The 25841-nt window shown below is 39.1% G+C and overlaps 2 protein-coding genes across 4 annotated transcripts; one reads left to right on the top strand and one right to left on the bottom strand.

Moving 5' to 3' along the window:
* Nucleotides 1-3792: 3792 nt before the first annotated feature.
* mrasa (muscle RAS oncogene homolog a) lies at nucleotides 3793-19470 on the bottom strand. 2 transcript variants are annotated; one of them, XM_053496503.1, is made up of 6 exons: nucleotides 18975-19470; nucleotides 13347-13553; nucleotides 11659-11812; nucleotides 11420-11519; nucleotides 10527-10606; nucleotides 3793-6098 (listed from the first exon to the last, which is right to left on the bottom strand). In XM_053496503.1, exons 2-6 carry the CDS (start codon nucleotides 13537-13539, stop codon nucleotides 5999-6001), a joined length of 627 nt encoding a protein of 208 aa, XP_053352478.1. In that variant the 5' UTR covers nucleotides 13540-13553; nucleotides 18975-19470; the 3' UTR covers nucleotides 3793-5998. The 2 variants fall into 2 exon arrangements, with proteins under 2 accessions (XP_053352478.1, XP_053352479.1); XM_053496504.1 differs by lacking the exon at nucleotides 18975-19470 and adding an exon at nucleotides 14476-14603.
* Nucleotides 19471-22542: 3072 nt separating this feature from the next.
* Nucleotides 22543-24130, top strand: tmem177 (transmembrane protein 177). Of its 2 annotated transcripts, none has more exons than XM_053497057.1 (2): nucleotides 22543-22632; nucleotides 22997-24130. In XM_053497057.1, the coding sequence occupies exon 2, from the start codon at nucleotides 23013-23015 to the stop codon at nucleotides 23943-23945; it is 933 nt and encodes a 310-aa protein (XP_053353032.1). In that variant the 5' UTR covers nucleotides 22543-22632; nucleotides 22997-23012; the 3' UTR covers nucleotides 23946-24130. The 2 variants fall into 2 exon arrangements, with proteins under 2 accessions (XP_053353032.1, XP_053353031.1); XM_053497056.1 differs by lacking the exon at nucleotides 22543-22632 and adding an exon at nucleotides 22650-22786.
* The last annotated feature ends 1711 nt before the right edge of the window (nucleotides 24131-25841 follow it).

Here is a 25841-nt window from a genome sequence, read left to right on the forward strand (position 1 = left end):
GGGCAGACAGAGAGACTCAACCAGGAATTGGAGAAAGCCCTGAGGTGTATGGTGTCTCGTGATCCGACTACATGGAGCAAGGCGCTTCCCTGGATAGAGTATGCACACAACTCATTACCGACCTCCTCCACAGGTCTCTCCCCCTTCCAGTGCTGCTTTGGCTATCAGCCACCCCTGTTCCCAGCACAAGAAAGAAAGGTGATGGTACCCTCAACCAGTTCTTTTGTACGCCACTGCAGGAGGATTTGGTCCCAGGCCCGAACTCGTCTCCTACAAACCGTTAGCACCTTCAAGAGGCAAGCGGACCGAGGCCACACAACAGCTCCCAGATACCGAGTAGGTCAGAGAGTGATGCTATCCACCCGAAATATCCCCATTAAGACAACCTCGAACAAACTGTCACCCAGATTCATCGGACCATTCACAATCGCCAAGGTAATCAATCCTGTCTCTGTCAGGCTTTCCCTACCACTCACTATGCGCCGCATCAACCCGACCTTTCATGTCTCACAACTCAGACGACTAGTACACAGTTCGTTAAACCCAGGATTAAACTCGGATTAAACTCGTTTGCTACGCTGACTGCTCTACCGGCTTTGATTCTCTGCTTTCACTTTCGACTACGGCTTGTCTCGATCCCCCTGAATCATTCTAGTTTGGACTACAGGTGTGTGCTGTCCTTATTCAGTTGTTGGTCAGTGCCTCTGCTCTCCACCCTGACTCCTTTTGGCTGCTCTTATTCAGTGAGTCTAAGACTGCAAGCGCTCTGCTTTTTGATCTTTCACTGTTGCTATGGGCTCTGGATCTCACATCTTCTAGACCTCTGCCTTCAGCCACTTCTAACCTACCCTGCTGCCTATTCCTAGTGGCATTTTGAGTGTACCGCATATTTTGCCTAACTTTCCTACGTATCTACTTTCAGCACAATCTCATCTGCTATAGCTCTGCCCACAGCCACTTCCAACCTGCCCTGCTGCCTACTCCTGACCGCCTCTAGAGTAAACTAAATATATATTAAATATAAAAGAACTAAACTATACATATCTATATCTATATATATGTGTGTATATATATATATAGCCTAATTTTCCCTTTATCTGCTTCCAGCATATTTTCCAATTAAAGACTTTTTTCCGTTTGATCTGTTGTGTCTGCTTGTGGGTCCTTTTAGCCTGCTGACGCAGGGCGGCGTGTGACACCTAGAGCTTATCCCAGGAGTCTTAGTGCCAATCCATCGCAGGGCACACCCACATACACACACTCACACACACACTACAGGCAATTGGGAACGCCAATTAGCCTAATCTTCATATCTTTGGACTGGACCCCAGAGGTGCAAGGCGGCAGTGCTAACCACTACACCACCGTGCCGCTAACTTAAACACACTTGCTGTTATTGAACTTCCAGCTGCCTAACACACATTATGACTTTAAAACTATGACCTGCTATCCGTTATCACCCAAATGAGGATGGGTCGCCGTTATGTCTGGTTCCTCTCAAAGTTTCTTCCTATTGCCATCTCAGGGAGTTTTTACTTGACAACGTCGCCCTTGGCTTGCTCATCAGGGACAATCTGATAATTATGATTTATACATACTTTCTCACAAATTTAATACAGGTTATACAAGCTGTTTTTTGACCATTGTTAAAAGCACTATACAAATGAAATTTTAAATGACATTATAAACACAGCATTAGTTTTATTAACAAATTAATTAAAAAACTATTCATGTTTAATACACATACGCTACAGGTTCTTTAACACCAGATTTGTGTAAGATACAACTAGAGATGTCTTCTGTAAAGATGTTTTGTGACTATGACCATTGATAAAAGCCTATACAAATAAAATTTTACATGTCATTATAAATACAACTTTAGTGTTATTAACAAACTAAGCATCTCCCTCAGTTACGCATCAGGTGGTGTTAGATCAGGAGCTTAGGACAGGTGTGGGACCACTTCTGGACACTTTTTCCTCCCTTAAGAGACCCATTTTCAACAACAAATGCACAACACAACTTCCTTTTCACTACTGGGAACACATGTGTCTGGAGCTGTGCCCCACTGACAAACACAAATGCGCGCCCGAGATTCTCAAGTTTTAGTACCGTTTCAGTATGACCATTGTTAAAAGCACAATACAAATAAAATAAAATTGAATTGAATTAAATGTTGATTTCAGTTATTAAGGGCTATTATTATAGTAAGACTTTGGGCTTACATATATTCTGTAGATGAATGAAACAAAAGTTTAACTTTTTGGAACATATGTGTCCAGTTACATCTGGCCTAAAACTATCACAACATTTCATAAAAAGAACATCATAACAATAATTAAACATGGTAGTGGTAGTATGATGGTCTGGGCCTGCTTTGTAGCTTCAGGACCTGGATGACTTCAGGACCTGGAACCATGAATTCTTCACTTACCAGAAAATCCTGGCCATCAGTTCGAGACCTCGAGCTCAAGTGGTATGGGGTATGCAGCAGGACAATGATCTGTCTTCAGTCTTCACGAGCAGCCGGCTCGCAGAGAAAGAGAGAGCAGCAGATCACTGACACACGTGCGCTCTCAGTTTAAGTTAACAGTTAAAGCATATTCAAATCAAATATAAATCCAGATCAGTGGCTCAATTACCCCCTCTGGTGGCTCAAACTTGACTACCCACCTAACACCTACAGTGCATACGGTATACAGGTGAGCCAGAGAGGTGCAATGAATTTATAAAGTCCGATAGTGTCTCACATGGTAATGTCCGAAGTACCACAGTAGCACTGTGGTATATTTTGGTATGTACTACAGTGAACATAGTACACTATAGTACATACCATAGTAAAATTTCTTATGGGGCAATGCAGTAAGTGAAGATGAATACAGTAAATGTCAAAAATTGTGAATCACTGCTGCTATCTAGTGGTTAATAGAACCATTTTGCAGCTCAGCTTCTGTAACAGCATGCCAAGCCAGACCAATCTGTAGAACCTATAAAGTTAAACAATACATGATTTATGCATTTGAGGTTTGTTAATGTTTGTCATGTGCATACCCATCAGATAAAAAAATAATTTAATAAAATTTTATTGCTAAAGTTAATGCCCAAATGTGTTTTGAAATGATTTTATGTGATAATTACCCTGAATGCAAACTATAGAAGCATGCCTAAGATGGACATTTACTAGCAAATCCAGATATAAACAATTCTTAACCATTCTAGCTTGTTTAACACACTGTTCGAGATTTAGCAACTTCTTTTCACTAGATTTTAAAGCATGGGTATAGACAATTGGTCACTGAGTCACAAAAGCATTTGTGAGGTCAGGTACTGAGGAGGCCTGGAATTTGATCGGCTATCCAGTTCATCCCAAAGGTGTTCAGCTGGTTTGGGTTCAGGGTTCTGTGTAGGACACTCAAGTTCTTCTACTACAACTTTGGCAAACTGTGTATTTATTTAGCTTGTTTTGTGGGTATTTTAATTGGCATTGTCATGCTGAAACAATGTTTGGGCCACTTACTAGACATCTTATGCAGTTGTGATACAGTTTAGGAAAGAAACACATACTGTATGTGTGTAATAGTCAGGAGTCTGCAAAGTTTTGGAAGACTCCATAGCACATCACCCAAAGGCCCTGTGGAGCCACACACTGAGCGGCACAGTGGCACAAGGAGAACCTAAAACCTAGGTTGCAATATTGTTAATAGTTTTAATGTTATGTCTGATTGGTGTACAGTCATTCAGATTGCAACCACTTTGGCAGCTTAATAAATCAAGCAAATTTGCTGATCATTTGGAGTTTTTATTAGGAATAACAGAAAGTGAAATAAATAAAAAAGAATGGGAAAATAAAATTGATAGAAATTAATACACCCTCAATACAGATGTACCAAAACATAATTGCTTAAAACATTGCGTACATATTTAACATGTAACAAACAATGCACAATAGCACCGTCTCAGAATTTCTTTTGGCAAAGTTGTGTATGGTGACTATTATGTCACACTATTATTTTAATACTGTAAAAGGTGATGAAAGACACATTTAAAAAGGGACCCCAGAGTTTATTGGAAAATGTGGAGATGACCAGAAAAAAATGTGCAGAAAAAAATCTGTCATTTACTACATGTAATAAATCCCATTACACAGAGTAATTAGGACAGTTCCCCCTTTAAAAAAGGAGGTTCTTCATTTATATTGCCTTAGTTATGGAATAATGACAGAAACATGTGATATGTGATGAATGGTTCAAAATTAAATGACTACACGAAAGCTGGGAGCAATCAAATTTCTTTCAACACCTGAAGATTCTCGGTTCTTTTAACACTACAAGTAATGTCACAATTTCAACTTCACATATTCACGATGATGAAAATGTACAAGGTGTGTGTGCCCACAAATATGGAATTACATCACACATTAACCTGTGATATTTATCTTCACTTCACTATCCCATTATAAACACTACATGTAAACACAATTTGGGTCCCTTCAGGGATCGGTTCCTCACACCACACATTAAAGACAAGACTCTTTAAAACTTGGTTCAATCTGGAACTTCTAAATCTTCTCAGGTTTGTCCTTTTGGGAAAGCCCTTAAGGATTAATTCTTTATTGAAGCTCTGTTGAGTAAACAGAGTTCCAAGTATACCCTTTTTTTAGAGACTCTTAATTAACAAAGAATCTCAGAAACCCCTTGAAAGGTGGTAATATTTTCTAAACACTGCTGCCGAAGCTTCTGATAGTGCTGAGCATGCTAAGCCTAAGTCCTTGGGGAGGTTCCCTTCTGAGATCTCATCACTCAGACCTGGATAAGCTCAATTGTATGTTGCTCCTTTTAGCCACGAGAAGACTAATAACAATGCGGAAATTCAACAAATCTTCAATGTAATATCCCATATATTTTCACTTTTCAGACTTATATGGTACCTATAGTGGAGGTGATTTGTCTTGAGCGTAATTCTCCTATTTGTTCACCAATTCAGAAGTAGTGTGGGAATATTACAGCAGCATATTACAGCACTTTTGATGAGTGGCTTCCGTAGAGCAAAAAAGAAAAATAATCATAAAAATAAATAAAAACATTTAAAAATCCAGTTGCTCTATGGCAGTTGCAGGATTTGAATGGACATCCTTCAAAGTCATTGGTACAGAACATTAATCTCTCAGTTAAGCTGGAGGGATACATCCTTCGTGCTCTGGACTAATTTGGTCTAAAGTAAATTTATCCCACTAAGGTAAGAGGTCATTTTTCAAGAAAAAAAATAAAATAAAACATATAAGCTGGTTGGATAATAAACATAGAAAACGACAGAATTTCCACCATTGTTTAGGTGCAAAATTTGACAGTTGTTAGTGAGGCTAAAAGCAGATGCGATAAAAGGAAATGCATCCTTGATGCAAAAATAAAGCAGCAACAACAACAGAATGAGCAGCCTACACAAGTGCAATATAATCCATTCTTTTAGCCATTTACAACCCAAGTCTTCAGCAAAGGCAGAAATTCTATCCAGACCAGACCACATGATATGATATTTGTGCAATATCAAATATCAAAGTGCAAAAAAGGTCCCTTTCAGTCACAACCTGTACATTTGTGCTTAACAGTAAAGGCCATGTTTTAGGAGGTATCCCAAATTCCCAATACAGCATTAGCAATCTTCAGTGCTAATGACTGGCTTTTCTTTGGCCAAGCTACAACTTAACACTTCATATCAGTACAGAGACGCAAAGCGATAAGGCAAAATACTGTCCACTCCCACTGAGCACTTGGAAGGCAGCCAACACCCTTTTCCGCATGTCACAATCAAGTGAAGAAAAGGACTCAATAGCTGTGCGCCACTAAGCTCTTCACTGCTCGTCTCTGCACGTGTGCAAAACAGCTGCATCTTTGTTAACCTTTTAAGACGTCTTGTCAGCTTCTCCTTGGCATGGCTGTTTTATATTCCATGCTTCCCTGCCAATCACAGCTCTACGAGAAACTGTTCTGTATAGAGGAGATCACAATATAGTGCAGCGGAGTTTGGGAGAAGCGGCAGCTCTGTCTCCTCGCCATTTCATCTTCTTCTTTTTCTTCAGATTCCTCTCTGGTACTTGTTGTCTAAGAGAAAGAGATAGCAGGAAGTCAGAAAGTAAAGGGAAATAAGAAGACGCTTGAAGAGATAATGGGGTGAAAGGGCATGAGGAAATGATGGTGGTTGCCGTAAGATAAGGTTCCTTTTCTGTTTTGTCAGATATTCCTACACTGTGGTCAAACGTCACTTATACAGGAATTTCCCCTGCGTTAAATTAACTAACGCTGTTGAATTAACACCCTGCAGTGTTCACATGAGTCCAGTCGTGGACTCACAAAACTAAAAATTGTTCGAAAATATTTGATTAGCAATGGGGATTTTACTGTGCATACAGAAATGGGGAAATTCCTACATGTTAAATATTCGGCATAGTCATTACACAAATCATTATAACCATGATGCACGATTAGAGAATATTTTCCAAATATTTTGCTTATCATTAGAATTAACTAGTAAAATTTGTTTATATTCTGTAAATATAAATATTAAGGGTTTTTACAACAATAAGTTTATGATTATTTATTTTACTATACAGTATGACAATAGTTGATCAGTACTAGCACTGATACGGTCATCATTTGGTCATTGAAAACAAGCACAAACTATAAATGAATCAGCATACTTTGTTCCAAATTAATTATGTATAGTTCTTACTAAAACACATTATTCACATACGCTCTAGCTGTACAGTAAAGGTTTAACAACCTTTCAGAAGTTTCATGGGAGTTGTGTATGTAGGGAGGCTTTAAAAACAGAGCTGTACTGTAGGTCAGTTGTTTTTCAGTTCGGATTCTGCTTTCAGATTTAATTTTTTTTTTCTCTGATTATTGGTTCAAGAGAGGAGAAGTATTAAATTCAGCACCGTTGTCTGACTTTTTAACCTGACCATAATATGTGATGATGAAATCTGTGTCTTGTGCTGTAAATACACTCAATAAAATCTATGGAATTCTAATTAAATAAAATGACACTGGAGCCAATATTAATACATAAACTGCTATTAATTAAGTAAAAGTATGATCACTATGTAGTCAACGAATATATATATATATATATATATATATATATATATATATATATATATATACTTTATATATATATATATAGCCAAAAGTATTCGCTCGCCTGCCTTTACATGCATATGAACTTTAGTAACATTAAATTCTTAATCTAGAGGGTTTATAACATGATGTTGGCCCACCCTTGGCTATAACAGCTTCAAGTTTTCTGGGAAGGCTTTTCACAAGGTTTAGGAGTGTGTTTATGGAAATTTTTGACCATTCTTCCAGAAGCGCATTTGTGAGGTCAGACACTGATGCTGGACGAGAAGGTCTGACTCACATTCTCCATGTTAATTCATCCCAAAGGTGTTCTATCGGGTTGAGGTCAGGACTCTTTGCAGACCAGTCAGGTTTTTCCAAACCAAACTCGGTCATCCATGTCTTTATGGTCCTTGCTTTTTGCATTGGTGCGCAGTCATGTTAGAAAAGGAAGGAGCCATCTACCAACTTTTTCCACAAAGTTGGGAGAATAAAATTGTCCAAAATGTCTTGGTATGCTGAAGCATTAAGAGTCCCTTTCGCTAGAACTAAGGGGCCGAGTCCAATTCCTGAAAAACAACTCCACATTATAATTCTCCCTCAGCCAAACTTTACACTTGGCACAATTCAGTCAGACAAGTACTGTTTTCCTGGCAACCGCCAAACCGAGAATCGTCCATTGGATTGCCAGACAAAGAAGGGTGATTTGTCACTCCAGAGAACACATCTCCACTGCTCTAGAGTCCAGTTGGTCCACGCTTTACACCACTGCATCTGTTGCTTTGCATTGCATTTGGTGATGTAAGGCTGTGATGCAGCTGCTCAGCCATGGAAACCCATTCCATGAAGCTCGCTACACACTGTTCATGAGCTAATCTAAAGGCCACATAAAGTTTGGGGGTCTGTAGCTGTTGACTCAGAAAGTTGGTGGACTCTGTGAACAATGCGTCAGCATCCACTGACTCCGCTCTATTATTTCACGTGGCCTGCCACTTCTTGGCTGAGTTTCTGTTGTTCCCAATTGCTTTCACTTATAATACCACTATGTGGAATGTTTAGTAGCAAGTAAGTTCCTTGCTTGCACTTATGGCACAGGTGGCATCCTATCACAGTACAACGCTGGAATTCACTGAGCTCCTTGGAGCGACCTATTCTTTTACAAATGTTTGCGGTTTTCATGCCTAGGTGCTTAGCTTGTCTTTTTACACCTGCAACCATGGAAGTGAATAAAACTCCTGAATTTAATTATTTGGATGGGTCAGTAAAAACTTTTGGACATATAGTGTATAAGTAAACATTTTGAGCAGAAATGATTTAAGTGAGCTCTAAGTGTAGCAGATGAGTGCTTGGTAAAATCATGGCCATGTTTTTTTTTTTTTCCTTTTTAAATTGTCTTGCTTTTGTGTATTTTGTGATATGTGCATAATGTAAAATATATATATATTTACTTTTTTAGTCTACATATTCTATCCCTGGATACATATTCTTCCTGGTAGTTTTTTTTAAAACTTAAGAGCAAAGCTTTACATATAAAGATGGTATTGTAGATACCATTTTCATTTGTTTCTAATGTTTTATTGAAGCTAGTTTGTGGTCTGTATGTGATAAGGTTAATCAATGAGATCCCAAATTGCTGCAATAAATAAAGATATTGATATACATTTGCCAAATGTGTCCTATAGTTCATATAGTTAGATAATGCAAAACTACACTCTTGTAGGATTTAGTACTAATATAGAATATAATAAACTATATTAATTAAACCACACACTGCATCTGCAGCAGTAATATGTTAATCACACTATTATTTACAATGCCATCCAGAATTATTGGTACCCCTTTTAAAGATTAGTGACAAGGTAAAGTCCAACTGATAAAAAAAAAAAAATTTTAACTAGTAAAAAATAAGAAGTAATAATTTTTAACAATTTTGACACCCCTAAAAATTTTAATAGAAATCACAATGGAATGGAGAAGCATGCTTGGACTGATGAAACAAAAATAAAGAACAGTAAACATCCAAAACAACATTACCATGGTTATCTGAGTATAGAATCAAGCTTCTTCCCTGGCCTGAACTGCTTTAAAAATATGTGGGGTGAGCAGAAGAGGAAGGTGCACAAGAGAGGGCACTAAGAGCTGGAATAGATCAGGGCCCATATTTACTAAACGTCTCAGAGTAGGAAATCGCTTATAGGTGGGCAAAAATTCTCAGAGTGACACAATTTTGGTCTTACTTTTAGGAGTAGGACTAAAAGCAATTTATCTACATTTCTTAAAATAGGAAATCATTCCTATCTCCATAAAACTTAGGAGTGCTCCAGAAGCATCCTAACTAGTTGCAAGAAAATGGCATTCAAGCAGAGACATGCATGGAGGAGAGATGTTGTGGTAACATTGTGTGACATGGAGCTCATTAAAGATACATTTAAACTAAAAAGGAATACTTTTTGTGACAGATCGTTTGCAGTATGCAACTGCTCTATTAATGAATGTCATGTATGCTGTTTCCACAGGTGATTGATACTTTAATTTTTTTTTAGTAACAGTGAATATACTGCTTTGAAACAGTGATAAATTCTGACTACAATGTCAGAAATAATAAATCAAACATCTCAAGCATATACATAAAGCAAATATATAAAATCATTTAAGTCTACACAACTGTTTTTTTACACTTTGTTATAAGCAGCACTTCATCATTTCATAAACACTCGACAGGGAGCAAACTGACAGGTGGCATAGAAGGTTTCACAAATTGCCACTCACTTTAGAGAAAAGAGTAGGGCAGAATTTTTCCTTTATATATTTCTTTACTATTTACCACCGTTTTTGATCCGATTCTAACAGTACCACACAGCTCAATTAGAGGTGCTTGAAAGAATTTTGATTGGAGCAGTCTGAGCAGGATAACATTGTGCAGCTGAGTCACACAGCTATAAGTTTCATTTATGTGCATAAAGCTTTCACAAACTGCCACTGATCTCAAATGTTTGATTTTCCACCGTTTAAAACACAAAAATCTGTCAAAACTAACACACCCACTGCAATTTGCAGCCTACTTTGCAGCTCTTAGTGTTGTAAACAGTAACGTCACACTCTTCCCTAGGAGCAGTCCTACTCCTTGCTGAAAGTAAGAGTAAGAAGCTTCATAAACTTTTATTTAGATAATTTAAAATATTTAAAAAAAAAATTTTTTTATTTTTGTCCTAAATTAACTTTGAGCATAATTTCTTTTAGTGAATCTGAGACGTTTAATAGAGACTATGTGTTTGTTTTGTAACTAACATTTTCTTGATGAGAAATTTGTCATTCTTGAATAGTATTTATTTCAATTAAAGGTTGGATTTATTAGGGGTGTCAATAATTGTGAAAGAGCATTGTACATGTATACATCTTAAACCCTTCACGTACCTGATTACTCTGACCAGCTCGTGAAAGGCTTTGTCCACATTCATTGGCGGATCCTTAGCGCTGGTCTCAATGTAAGTGATCTGTTTTGTGAATGAAAGGTTAAAAAAAATGAGTGGATGTAATTCTCCTACATGATGACTCACTCCATCTATAAATAAGGCAGACAAAAATAATGGCAACGTCTTCGATTTGCTCATCACGTGGGCAAACAGGGCCTTAATCACAGCCTGTTTTTAGGGGTGAGTCAACACAGGAGCCTGCAATTCACCAAACACATACTAAAATAATCCTTTAGCTTTGTATCTGCCAATCCCACTGGTCTTCAGTCTCAGGAGGAAAAAAAAGCTTTCCGGATAGCTCTTTTCTTGTGTCGGTTTTATACTGTATTTGCCAAAGACTTGAGACTCTATTTGGGCTTGCTCATCATTTTCTAATTAAAGACAGAAACAGTAGCAGCTGAGGTGGAGGCGTGTTATACAGAACGCCAGAGCCTTTCGGAGATCCTTCAGTGAACTGCAACGTGGATGGTTTGGAAATCGAGCCAAAAGTACGCATTAGCCAAGAGGCCTACGTCTTTATGTTTGCTTTTACATTAAATATCATTTATTTCCTGTGGGGAGGGGAGAGAGTTGACCGTGTTTGTAATTAGGGTTTTAAAAATAATTTGAGATTAGGTCCCCTTAAGTAGTAATATTTAAAACATAAATAACATTAACCAATTAAACAAAAGTTTAGCATTAACACCCTAACAGCAGAATTGTCCCAAAAGCAGTTACTAAAAGTAAATAAATGGGAGGTTAGGGTTAGGGTTAGCACGTCATTTAATGCTGAAACTATAAACTATAAAAAGGCAGATAAATATAAAAGACATGAAAATGTATGATCAAACCTACATTGTGTTTGGCAGCCATCTCACAGCCCTGTTCATTCGTCACCTTCCTTAAATGAACCAAGTCCACTTTATTAGCTACAAGGACCATGGGAAAGGACTCTCTGTGATGAGGATGAGAAATATGACAAAAGCTTTAACAACACACTGGTACCGACATGAATTTAAAGCCATAAACTGCGAGATGCTTTACTTTCAGGTTTCTAAAGGTCTCAGCAGGGAAGAGATAAGCAGCGAGCTCACCGATCCTTCACCCTGAGGATGAGCTGGTGAAATCGGTCGACGTGCTCGAAGCTGGCTTTGTCTGTGACGGAAAACACAATGAGGAAGCCGTCTCCAGTCCTCATATACTGCTCACGCATGGCACTAAACTCCTCCTGCCCTGCTGTGTCCAGAACTAATAAGAAATACACACATATATTGTCTATATATGCACATGTACACATTTTCACCTGAAAAATATATATGCCTTCTAATAATCACACAATAGCATCAGCTATGGTGCGAATAATTAGAGAAAACATACTGTATTACTACATATACTGCCATAATTCAGTTTAGGTTTTAAAAAAGGGCATAGATAACATAGATGTGTGTGTGTGTGTGTGTGTGTGTGTGTGTGTGTGTGTGTGTGTGTGTATTTATTCTAATACAATATTGTTATAAAAGATGTTTAATAACAATTCCTCTGGTGAGTGTACAGTATTTGGCTAGTACGGTTAGCTTGTACTGCTAACAAAGCTAATATGAAGCTTGGCACATAATTGCTAAACAACACAATTTTACACTTTTCATTTATAATTTATTGTAATTTGGTTTGAAAGACAAATAAATCAGGTAGGTTATGGGTGTAACATGATAGATAGATAGATGTGTGCCTCTGGTAAGGGTTTGTAGCTAGCATGATTAACCTGCCCTGCTAACAATGCTAATACAAAACTTGCCATGAAACACATATTAAGTATTTTTGTTCTGTTTGAAGTATGTTTTAACCCTTTTTTTGATTGTTTGCTGTATGGATACAATTTCAAGAAGTCGTTATACCTTTAAACAAATAAATTGTGTGCTGTTGTTTGTTGTAAGCTAGAGTTTGGTCACAACTTTTTTCTCATTAGAGCTGATTTAAAAAAAAAGACACCAGTAACCATCACTTGATGCCCACTAAAAAATAAACTACAAGTGGCATAATTAAAATATGTATCACATGTAAGTGTGAAAAGAAGTTAAAGGTGCAGGTGCTTTCGGGAAGTTCTGGGGTTTTTAAGATGAATAATCATCCAGCCATGAGCACTTAGCATCTATCTTTGAAAGATACACTCATAGGGGCCGCATTTAGTTACTTTCACGTATACAGTATACTGAAGTAAAACTTTTTCTGTTTAAATCCTACAGAAAAGCCTTAAAGCTCTATGCAGACTGTTATTTTTAAAAATAGTTTCTCTTTAATAAACGCTCCAAGTTCAATGCTCAAGTAAACAAAGGACCTTTCAAAAAACCTTCAAAGAAGTGTTTAACCGATGCCACTGCAACATGTTGTCCTTTATGGTAAACATTTGAAATGTATTGCATGCATTTGAATTTAAAGGTGAGAATGCAAAATAAGCATTCAACCAGTTTACACCAACACATATGTAAATGTGTAGGAATAGTTACTATATGAAAACTATTTTGCACGATGAATAGGTATTGATTATATGCCAGTGTAGAAAGTAAATTAATAACACCAGGGCACTTTGGGATCTTTTCTATCAGTGTGTAGGCTCAGGCGAATATAACTGAAGAAGAAAAGAGTAACAGATGGCTGATATTTATATATTAATTCACTAGACTTACTTTAGCCGTGAAATAGCTACAAATGCATGTGCATTGAAATGCAATATGTTTATTCAAATCAGGGACTATAATTCAAATTAACTTGCTGGTAATCTTACCATCCAGAATTGCCCACTGGCCATCAATCTCGGTGTGCTTCAGGTAGGAGTCCTCAATGGTCGGGTCGTAGTCTGGCACAAAGATTTTCTGGAAGAACTGGATGGTGAGGGCGCTCTTTCCCACACCACCGTCACCCACCACCACCAGCTTATAGGTGGGGAGGTTGTCGCTAGGCACAGCACTCGTTGCCATAGCAACAGCTAGACCTGAGAGACAATAAAGGAGAAAGCATCACTAAGAGAGTTGGTGGAAGGAGGTGTGAGAACTGTCCTCACACTTAAAGACACATTTAAGGTTTAAAAAAGCTTTCGATTTGAAAAAAAAAGCAGCTAAAACAATTGTGGCTTTGTAGTCCCACGGACTGTGGTTTGGTTTAAAGTCGCCTTCTCTCGGCAGGGTGCTACAGAGAAAGTTTGTACACTTCTTGAGAAGCGTTCTGATGCAAGTTTGTTGTTTTTGTACTCAGCATGGGCTTCCTTTTGTGTCACTGATACCAACATATAACAAAAAAGTGATAGTTGTGAGAAAAGCTTACAAAATGCAAGCTATTAAAAAAATATATTTAAAAAATACTGAATTGCATTACATATGCATACCCTACTGCTTTCTGTCTTCTAGCTGGACATTTTCAGTCAGCACAACCGATTCAAAGCAGCTAAAGAATTACAGATGTGAAAATGGGATCAGGAGCAGCTGTGCAGTAGTAGTTCTTCAAGTCTGACTCCCCTGATGGCAATAATAGCTCGGATCTCTTCTCCTCTCTGTCATTTTAACTGGGATTTTCCATAGCTGGAATGAAGAAATCATACAAACTTCCCACTACATAGTTATGGTTGAAATAAGCTTTTAATGACAGACAGAAAGGCGAAAATGTTTTCTCGAGAAACAAACTGATGGATCCAAAAGGTTTCTGATGTCTCCCTGGAAAACATTATGATCTGACCATGTGGTGTAATGTTTCATTGCCAACATTATACCACCAACAACGTCCTGTTAATGATTATCAGAAGTATACTTCAAAATGAAACCCTTCATCTAGCAATACACTGACGCACATTGTTCTCACACTGTTAACACTTCTATTTTCAATATGTATCAAAACGCAACAATTGAATATGGTATACTTACTAATTCCACAAGTTAGCAAACACACATTAGAGCAGTTTTAATCCTACAGGTTCGAGCATTCAGGCTCAAAAAACCTCCAGCATGTACAGCACACCTAAAAAAGACTCAACCTGAATGCTGAAGTGATCGCTGACCCACTGACACAATCTTGACACCAGCTGGGCCGCGAGAACGGTCTCCACCCCCGGGTGTGAATGTGGACCGCACCGGGAGGAAACGGCTGTCAGCCAGCGACGGCCGGCCCTTCCCGCGCCGCACAATGTAAGGAAACACTGTGTTTCCTTCCTTCCTAATTCCACTCCACGGTCACCTTACTTCGCAAGGGAATGGGAAAGACGTCTTACTCTCACAGGCACCCAGGACAAGGCCCTGGATGAACTGACACCTAGCTATAAGAACTATGGCTTCTGAGCTGAACCAAAGTTAAATCAAGATCTCATGTAGATGTCCTGATAGGTTTATTAGGAAATTGTAGAGTAAGGCCAGAATTTACAGTATTGCATTTATATGTGTCAGTCACAAAAAAAAAAAAAACACACAACGGATGTCATTGTGGCTTAATTCTGAAGAAAAATGAGTTTGTCTGCCAATAATATACTTTGACATATCTACTTTTAGAAAAGATGAACACTTACACACTCACTCATTCTCTATACCATTTACCCTGCACAGCATCGTAGTAGACCTGGAGTCTAACCCAGGGGACTTAGGGGCACTAGGTGGGGTACAACACAGATGGGGTGCAAATCGATTGCAGGGCATAAGCATGTACACACTCACTCATGAACTACAGCAATTTGCCACCCTACTTTGCTTGATTTCGGACTTCAGTAGGAAGCCAGAGTAACTCAAGGTAACCCATCAAGCACGGCAAGTATATGCAAACTTCACGCGCCCAGACCCTAAGTGAAACTCGAACCGGAACTCGAACCCTTAACCCTGGACAGTGCTAACCACTAACACTATAGTTATTGTTGTTGGTATTTTTAACTCTGATTTTAAATTTTGCTTTGGTGAGCTGGAGGCAGTTTGACAAAAGAACACTTGGAGCTTTTTGAAATTAGGAATGACTTTCCAGCACTTGTACCCAAATAGGTTTGACTAAAAAGCAACAACACTGTTTTTTTTTTTTCATTTTCTTTTTGCCATCTGCCATCTCCCACCTCTCCCATACTATATACAGTAGCTACCTACCAGGAGGAGTGAAGGCTAACATGTGCTTTTTCTACCTATGCTTTAAAAACATCTTTGTCCACATGAAAACGCAAAACACCCTGTTAAGTGCTGTCAGGAGCGTCCCGAATCACATAACCACATTACCGGTTGCGTTATGTAGCAGTCCGACAGGTCTCATCCAAAACCGTTGTCGCTGTCTTCTGGGTACTGTATGTGTCTTCAGAGCTTTGTATGCAGTAGTGCAGTAGTGAGCTTCATAGTACGTTTAGGCACCTCTGTTCATTAACGTAATGTGTGAGCAACTCCGCGTTTCCCCTGTTCATACACCACCGCTGAAAACGGAGTTTTAGAAAGTCTTCACTTTGGACGGAGTTTTCCAAAAGCTCCGTTTTCAACAAGCAAAACTGTGTTTGCATGTGGACGAAAGGCCAAAACCGCAGATAAAAATCTCAGTTTTTAAAAATACCCGGCTACGTGTGGACATGGCCTAGGGCATGTGAAGTCAGACAGCCGTATCTGCTGCATCACAGGGCAGCATAACACGTTCTGAGAAAAGTGCACAGATGCCCATGAGTCACAGTACAGCTAAGATTGAGAGGGGATAAAGAGTGTGACATTCCTCACACTCAAAGGGCACAGTTAATTTTGATTCCATTACCTCCTATGTTGTAGGGCTCTTGGGATTCAGGATGAATACTTTTTTATTGCCCTACCTGGGAAGCCCCTCAAGATAATCATCCACTTTTTTTAGTCACCCTTATGTTTAGGCTGCACAGTGGTTAGCACTGTCGCTGTGCGCCCCCAGGGTCTGGGTTCAATTCCTGAGTCCAGTCTGTGTGCATGTTGTTGTTGTACTTAGTGGGATTCCTCTGGATTCTCCGGATTCCTCCCACAGTCCAAAGACATGCAGATTAGGCTAATTGGTGTTTCCAAATTGACCATACAATATGAATAGGCATGTGGGTGCGTGTAGGTGGGCGTGGTATACCCTGTCTCATTTCCCAAGTCATCTAGGATGAGCTTCAGGCCCCAGTGAATCTGTATACAGGATAAAGCGGGAAAGACGATGAGCGAGGGAGTGAGAGATCCTTATATTTAAAGTATAATCTATTCATCATCTATACTGCTTATCCGGTGTAGTGTCAAGGGGACCAGGAGCCTATTCCAGGAAACTATCAGCATTGAAAAACAGTGCCCCCTCTGTGTGATAATTTAAATCATCAACACAGTCTAGCCATGTTATTTATTTCCTTTTAAATTTCCCCGGTGATTAACTGATACAATCTACTATTTGCAGGTTGTTTAGATGTTAACTCTCTTAAATCAGCAACTGCATTCATACTCCAAAAACAATGGATTAACAATAAACAGGCTGAACAGTAAGTGATATTGTTGAGACGCAACGCATGAATGTTTTGCCAACGCTGCCAATTTGTGCAAAGGCTGGATTGCAACAAAAAGATCAGCATCACATCGACCTCGTTCTTTATGAAATAAGATAATGGTAACTTTATCAGACGGGGCCAAAATATTTTCTGATCTTACCCATGGACACACATGGGGCGTTCAAGTCAAACCAGGACTTTTGATTGTTCAGAACAACATTATGTCTCTCGCCAATTTCTTATTTATCTTTACATATAGATGGATTAATGCTTGTGCCAGTATCCAGTAAACCAGGACTTGAAGCCATAAAACAGATTGATATTTAAAGAAAACTTCAAGCACAGTATGGTGACAGGGTCTTAGCCACAGTTAAACATCTGAATAATGCAATAACATCCATACATGACGATCCCAGCCAAGGTGGCCTAAAGCCCACTGCAGTCATTCCTGTCAACAGTCAGCAAGTGGAATGTCTGATCCTTACACATCTTAAACATTGCAGTTAAACATTTAAATAGTGTAAAGGTTTTAAAGAAGGCGTACGTCTGTAAATGACGATGTCTAATGTGGAAAGTTCACTGCAAACTTTTACCAACTTGTCACCAATGTGCAGTAGAGGTGTATCTGTTTGTCTGTCTTTTACCAACACCACTTTCCACATTACAGAAGCTCGTCTGGTAGTTATTGCCACATCCCCAGTACTGTCATGCCAAGCTCCAAGCCTTTTCCACATGTTTGGGCAATTAAAGGAGTTCCTGGGAGGCCAGCCTTTCAGACACGAAGCATGAAGTCCAATCATGCAATGCACGGTATTAACAAAAGAAGCACTAGTAAAACGCTGGGATAAGTGCATTAGTGTAGCAAGGAATTACATAGAGAAATAAAGGTAGTTTTTAACTCTGATAGCTGTGTTCTGTTGTTCTGCACAATCAAACGTCCCAGTTTGACTTTAACGCCCCTTGGTGATCGTCATTTAGATCGTCAAGATAGCATATGGGTTACATATATTGATATACATCTCGTTTAGGGTGAATTTGTTTTTTGTTGTTAAATTTACTTTTTAACAATTTACACATCGTTTAAACATCCTTCATTCTGATTAGGGAATAATGGGATACAATCACTTCATTAAGCAACTAGCTGATGTGTGTCACTTCACTGTGTGATCATCAAACTTGACAACAATACATCTTTTGTACAACATGATTGCATCTCAAAAGCATTCTGGATATGGAATTTTAAGAACTGAACGCTTTGTTGGATTCCCCCGCCGAAGATTCAACGTCTGTCTTCTTTGTCATTTTCTTATTTTCTGTTCTACTTGTTGTGGTTTCACCCAAAATGGAGAAAAATAACACGCAGCCCGGGTGCTTTCTCAAAAGTTTCCATACAGTCTGGGTTGCCAGATTGTGACTCTTAAAATTGGGATGTTTTGAATCCATTTGCTGGATGGTGCACAAACATGCAGCAATGTGTAGCAATTTCAGATGGCATTTGTTTAAAATTTAGACTTTTGGTGTTCGTAACCTGCGACAAGATTAGAAAGACTGGATGTGTGTATAATCAAGATTCTTTCAGCTGGTGTAAACTTAAAAAAGACGTAAAGTAAATACATAAAGCTTAACTAAATGTGCCTGGGTTTCCATGAACGACAGCAAGCCTGCATGTTGGAGAATGTCTGCGTGTGTGTGTGTGTGTGTGTGTGTGTGTTGCTGTGCTGTTTATCTTACATTTTTAGGGTTCATTTATTTATTTATTTCAAATCTGACAGCTGCATGCCTTCGAGTAGAGAGCCGGAAACAGACACTCCCTCAAGTTTCAAGCTGATCTCTCTTACACACACACACACACACACACACACTCCCTCTGTGTATCCCCAGTAGTCCTGTAAATCACCAAGTCTACATGATCAGGCTTTTCTCCTATAGGGGACTTACCAGAGATCTTCCAGCTGCCTGGTTGAGAAGGGCTGTGTCCCAATCCCTTGCCCACATGCCCTTAATCTTAGTGTAGAGGTTGTTTATTCAACAGGTTCCCCTTCACCGTTAAGAGCACACAGGGCTGTCTGTTTCTTCTTCTTCTTCTTCTTCTCGTTCTTCTGCTTCTTCCGCTCTCGTCAAATTACTCTGCAACAAATCTTCACATCGCAACCGCCAAGGCTATAAATAGAAAAGACAGAATGGTCTCGCCGGCAGAACGCTCGAGTTTTCGAACGGAATGACAGCAGCGTTTTCGCTTTGATCTTTCCTACATGCTGCTGCAACTCGCTACAGTGTGTCCGCAGTGTACAAACTACAAGCGGTCTGGCCCGGACAGCGGTGCTCTCCAGATGTTACAGCCTTCCCCGCCTGAGAAAGTGGACTGTTCCGTCACGCTCTCTCTCTCTTTCTGTATGTGTGTGTGTGTGTGTGTGTGAGAGAGAGAGAGAGAGAGTGTGTGTGTCTTTATATTTTCCTAGGGACTGGAATATGTGACAGTTTTGACCTTGTGGGAACACAAGTTACTGTATTACTGTATATACACAGGTATTCAGGCAGGGCTACACTGTGTGTGTGTGTGTGTGTGTGTGTTTATGTGCGCACATCCATTATTTGTATAAACATATTACAACAAAAGTTTCGTTTGCTTGTTTTTTGCTCATTTGTCACACTTTTGCAATCTTCACATAAATTTTAATATTACACACAGATAACTCAGAGTAATGCAGTTTTCAAATGATGGTTTCATTTATTAAGGCCAGTCAAGTTCTTCCACACCAAACTCGCTCATCCATGTCTTTATGGACCTTGTTTTGTGCACTGGTGAACAGTCATGTTAGAACTGATATGAGGTTGTTTTTCAGTCATTCTGCTCGGATCCTTAATTCCAGTGAAAGGAACTTTTAATGCTTCGGACATTTTAGACAGTTTCATGCCCCCAACTTTGTGGGAACAGTTTGAGGATGGCCTCAAACTTCCTGTTCCAACATGCGCACCAGTGCACAAAGCAAGGTCCATAAAGACATGGATGAGTGAGTTTGATGTGGAAAAACTTGACTGGCCTGACCTCAACCTGATAAATCATCATTGGAATGAATTAGAGCAGAGACTGTGAACACACTTCTACACCTTGTGGAAAGCCTTCCCAGAAGAGTTAAAGCTGTTAAAGCTGCAAAGGGTGGGCCAACATCACAATAAACCCTATGGATTAAGAATTGGATGTTACTGAAGTTCATTTGCATGTAAGGGCAGGCGAGCGAATACTTTCGGCAATATAGTGTATTGCTGCAAAAAGCTTCAACTCTTTGTAGCATGGATTCCACAAGATGTTAGAAACACCCTTTGAGATTCTGATCAATGTTGGCTTCTAATGATTGCTTTATGCAGATTCTGCAATTTGTTACATGAATGTTCATACTGCAAATGTTCTGTTCTCCCTCATCCCTAAAGGTTCTCTACTGATTCAAGAACACTGAACTCATTGTCACGTTCATGAGTTTGGCTTTGTGACGTGGTGCATTATCATGCTGCAAGTAGCCATTAGAAGATGTGTAAATTGTGGCATCAAAGGGATGCACATGGTGAGCAACAACAATTAAATAGTCTGTGGCATTTAAGCGATGATTGATTGGCATCAACAGGCCCAGAGCGTGCCAAGAGAACATTCCCCTCACCATTACACCACCTTCATCAGCCTGGACTAATGACACGAGGCATGGATTTATGCTTTTTGTGCCATGCTCTGACCTTAACATTTGTGTACCTTAGCAGAAATTGAGATGCATGATATATATGCAGTATATAGGTAATGTTATTTAGTCAGTATAGTGGCCCAGTGGTTAGATTCAAAATTCAAGACTTTATTAATCCCAGAGGGAAATTGCTTATGCTAGGTTACAGTTGCTCACAGTTATTATCCAAGGAAAGGTAATAAAGGTAATAAATAATAATAATAAGCACAAAAAAACCAGTAAGTAAGTACCAAAAAATATGACCCAAGAGCGTCCGTAAGTATTGCACAGTGATCTAGTATATGTATGTAATATTGTATTATTATATGTAATCTTGTATTACATATTTTATTGGGAAGTAGTTAGCAACAGTTAGCACTGTTGCTTCAAACCTCCATTGTCCTAGGATTGGAATCTCATCTCTCCATGTTTGCATTTCTCCCTGTGCTTGTTGAGTTTCCTCCTGCTATTTTTGTTTAATCTCACAGTCCAAAGACATGCAGTGTAGGCTAATTGGCTCGAAGGGTATATTTGGGTGTGTGAGTGTGTTACTGTCCCCATGCGGGATTTACCCCACATTGTGCCCTAAGTTCCTAGACCCACATGACCCTACACAAGATACATAGTATAGGACAGGCATCACCAGAAAAATGAGAGTGGACTATGAAAACTGAACCCTCAAATAAGAATGGACAGATAACTATATGTTTATTCTTCCTGTGGAAAGATTAAAACCAGATTATCTCATGTGTTCTATACCATGGTGCTAATACAAAGCAATAATGATTGTTGAGAATATACAAGGTCATCAAAAATCAAACTGTCCATTTTTAAAATGTGGTCTTTTGGCTGTTTCCATCAAAGGAGTCGCCACAGCAGACCATCCAATCCTCACACAACTTGGCACAGGTTTTACGCTGGGTGCCCCTTCTGACGCAGCCCTCCCATTATATCCGGGCTCGGGGCTGGCACTGCATCCATTGGCTTGGGTTTTGGCATTGGGTAGAAACTAAAATTGACAATAAATATTATTAAAATGCTATGGAAATTTTAAATTTTTCTACGTTTTTTATAGACTTACAATGACTGCATATATAGGGATCTCAATACTAGCACAAATATGAAAATCAGACCTTGGCTCAGAAAAAGTTCTATTAACCTGACCTTATTAAATTTTAATTCAGTACCTCTGGTATAGATAATGCAAGGATGACTAAATGGATAGATGGGCATTTTTATAAAATTTCCTTATGAAGTTAGAGTTATGGTTAGATTTAAATGTAGGCATGGCATTAATTAGCATGATTATGTTAATGAAAAGTCTTTACAAGGATAGCAATGCAAATACAAACAAAGATGCATGTGTGTGTAATGTAATTACAGAAAAACTCAATATGCAGCTTAAATGTTTCTTCTTATTATTATTATTATTATTATGTTTTTGCTTATGCATGCATTTTAATCCGAAAGAAAAATAACTAACACATGGTAAGATGCGTCCCTACTTGTGCTATGCTAATTAAAAATATTTTGTGGACTATTTACACGTCGTTATTGTGGAACGTTTACACACGCATTCAAAGTGCCGTCTGGCATGACTGTATACCAAATAAACATGTAGTGCACTTCGTAGGGTGTAAAAGTCGTTAACTCATACCCTAGTTAGGGTACATGTAAAGTATACAGGGAGTCATTTGCGGTTCGCAATTGTTTTTCCTTTTCACTTCCACTGACAGACGTAAAACTGACGTAAACAGCGCGACGCTTTACGGCAGCTTGTTTCTTCATTGCTAGCATGGTGCAGGAGTGAGTCGTCCTTGTGGAAATGCAGCCCTGACATCTCGTGTGTGTCACTTAAAGCTCATAAAATTCGGATATATAAACGTGTAAGAAATATATATCAATGCTTACACATTTGGAAAGTAGAACATAAATATTTTATGTGTTCAGTAAAATAGATTTTTACTTTGTTAGCACTAAAGCTAATTTAGAGGTTTTTAAATGTAGTGGCTTTGGCTGATTATCAGCAAACAATCCCTAGTAAGTGAACTACACAGTAGCTTCTTCTCATGCACACTACGTAGTGCACTTTACATCCATTTATAAGCCTTTGGGCACTCCAGAATGAGCATCAGATTAGATTATTTCTAATTATTTACTTCAGTTCATTGTGAATGTGTTCCCATTATCTGTTTGTAAATCTTAATGAACCTGTTTTATTTCATGTAATTTCACGTATTATATGTGCAGAGACCCAAAGGAAGTCATGGCGTCGCCTTTTTTGAAGTTCTCAGTACTGGTGCAGAAGTATCGGACACCTCTTCTCCTTACTGGCTGCGCAGGTGTCTTCACAGCCAACATTTTTTACCATGTGTTTCCGAAAAACACGTACAGAAAACTCTATCAAGCCTGGAGCAAAGGAGAGCCAGCCACCTTATCAGAAAAACTGGAGAATGTGTTCCAGCAGGTGCTGAAAGACTCAGCGGTCAGCTCTCCTCGTAACTACACGGCGTTCGCTGCTTATGGTTTTCATCCAGTTGGTGCAGGGATTCCATGGCTTCCCTCTGGAGCACAGATCGGCATCCCGTCCAACTTCAACGGCACACCGGACGATCTGTCGGGAATCACAAATCGCACCATTCTCATCAACGGTAAAGAACTGGAGTGGGACAGTGAGATGGGCAGCACACTGAAAAATGCCCTGGTGTTGTCTGAAGATGCTCAGAAGTTTGCCGTGGCGCGCGAGGTGGCCCGGTTACAGTGTGCTGGCCCGGTGCTGCATGCTGCTGTGGCTCCTACCTGTCTGGCTGGAGCATGGGTTTATAGCGTTGCTCTCAAGCAGATCTTTGGACTATTTGCTCGATCTGTTATCCTGAGAGCTGGGGTTAACACGCTCGCTCTGGGTCTGGGAGTTGTGTCATACGTTTTAGCCTCCGATGCCATGAACCAGTGGCTGGAGTTTCACTCGGACCGACGAGCTGCCAGCCTGTCCAGCAATTATGCAAAGGGTGGAGTTGAGTTCTATGAGAAGATTCTAGCAAGGAATAAGACCTTGCGTGTTCTGATGGGACCTAGAGGGGAAGAAATGTACGCACCAAGTGGCAATCTGTTCCCTGCCAGCCTGATGAGTATGAAACATGCATCATACACATTAAGGCGAGATGTAATTCTAAATCTACTGAAAGAGGAGAAGGCATAAATGACATTTGGACTTTCAATAAATGCAAACTTTTTTTTGTGAAATCAAAAACTCTTTGTGAATGTGATCTAATATATTTATGTGTCTGAAACCCAGACTGTATTTGTAATGACAAACATATAAGCGGCAAGATATGTGCTGAAACAAAATTACATAAAACTTTATAAGATAATTATATTTTTGAAATTATATTATATATATATATATATATATATATATATATGTCACGCTTTCAGAAGGGTCAAATTACTAGACAGCACAAAGCAAAAAAAAAAAAAACTAGGGATAACTGAAATTGCAAAGATAGTGCTCACATGGTTACGTCACAGATGAAATGTGGGAAACACTTGAAGTTACATCATAAAATATATCAACAGTATGATTAGAGCATTTCCATACATGTAATGTGATGGCAATTTAGCATTGGGAGTAAACAGCTGCTTACATACTGTACGTTTCATTTTCTCTTTAGAATTTGGAACATATGCTGTACATTCTGTGGCATCCTATGTTATGTTTTATTTAATATAAAAAAAAAATTAACATTAAAATAAAGAGACTTTATTCCACAAATGACATAATTTGGTTGTATATAAGGGTTGTTCTAGGTTTAATAAATTCTAATTATCCATATCAATTGTCATTTTGTATCAAAATAGATTTCCAACAGGTTTATTTATACAGGCTTGCGGATTACTCTTCAGACCAAGTCCCTGAATGTGGTCCAGAAATAGAGCTGAATAATTAACAGTTGCTTGTTAGAGCTTGGTATCAGTCACATGCTCAGTGATGTCATTTCTAAACAAGGTATTGGTATTAGTTGTTTCCATGTGCGTTTATTTCAAAAGAAATCCAGAAAATAATTTAAAAAAAAAAACACACACACAGAGGACACAAACAAAGGTTCTTTTGTGTTATTAAGGCTACACCATTTGTATTTAAGGACTTATGAAAGGTCCTTCTCAGATACTACCAGGACTCTAGATTAAAAAATTATTATAAGAAGCATATGCCAGGACAGTCAGTCTTATGCCAGGGCAACCAGTCTTATGCCCAAAACCTCTGTATTGCAATAGGTTTGGAATCAATGATGCAAGAACCACAGAGCCTAAGCTAGTTAATATAGCATTTTGCTCCGACACTTATCGCCCCCTATACACACCGAAATTTCATTTAGGCAAGGCATGTCTTTGGGCAGCGGTCTCAGCAGGTTATTCAGTTCAATTCAGTTTAATTCATTTTATTCGTATAGCGCTTTTAACAGTTGTCATTGTCGCAAAGCAGCTTTACACAATCAAAAGAATTATTTAAGTTTGTGTGGAATGTGAATGTGTATGAACCAAAATGGCCAGATAGTCCCTGGTGAGCAAGCCGAGGGCGACAGTGGCAAGGAAAAACTCCCTGAGATTTTAAAAAGAAGAAACCTTGAGAGAAACCAGACTCAACAGGGAACCCATCCTCATCTGGGTGAAACAGAGAGCAGGAATTGATCTGCATTTATACAGTGTGTTAGGTGGCAGGGAGTTTAGCATAACAGTTGATGTTAATTGATGTTAATATGGAGTCCAGGTAGTTATTGGAGACTCAGGTAGACTCAGGAAATTCCAGTACTGAACTATCGAGCAACTGCAGCCAAGTCAAGTCCTCAAAGAAACAGCTGTCAACATCAGTCGAGGCCAGAACCGTCTTAATGGTAGAGTGAAAATGTCCCCAGACACCAGACGCATCCCAAAGAGACACACAGGGCACCCTTGTGATGAGATCTCCAACCAGAAGTGGGGCACCAGGATGGGTTAGACAAGTCCAAAGGACAGAGGGAGTCTGTCAGAAGGACAGTGGTTTAAGTTCCAGGTCTATCAAGCTGCTACTGTTGGGCCATTGAGCTAGGGTTTTAAG

The sequence above is a fragment of the Clarias gariepinus genome, chromosome 5 (genome assembly GCF_024256425.1).
Source record: "Clarias gariepinus isolate MV-2021 ecotype Netherlands chromosome 5, CGAR_prim_01v2, whole genome shotgun sequence".
Taxonomy (NCBI): Eukaryota; Metazoa; Chordata; class Actinopteri; order Siluriformes; family Clariidae; genus Clarias; species Clarias gariepinus.

What these genes read in the sequence shown, in the direction of transcription:
- tmem177 (XM_053497057.1), top strand. Translation starts at nt 23,013, where the DNA reads ATGGCGTCGCCTTTTTTGAAGTTCTCAGTACTGGTGCAGAAGTATCGG.
- mrasa (XM_053496503.1), bottom strand. Translation starts at nt 13,539, where the DNA reads ATGGCAACGAGTGCTGTGCCTAGCGACAACCTCCCCACCTATAAGCTG. An exon ending in ATCCTCAGGGTGAAGGATCG is followed by an intron (nt 11,520 to 11,658) that starts GTGAGCTCGCTG and finishes TCCTCATCACAG; the next exon opens with AGAGTCCTTTCCCATGGTCC. An exon ending in GAGCTGGTCAGAGTAATCAG is followed by an intron (nt 6,099 to 10,526) that starts GTACGTGAAGGG and finishes TCTTTCTCTTAG; the next exon opens with ACAACAAGTACCAGAGAGGA.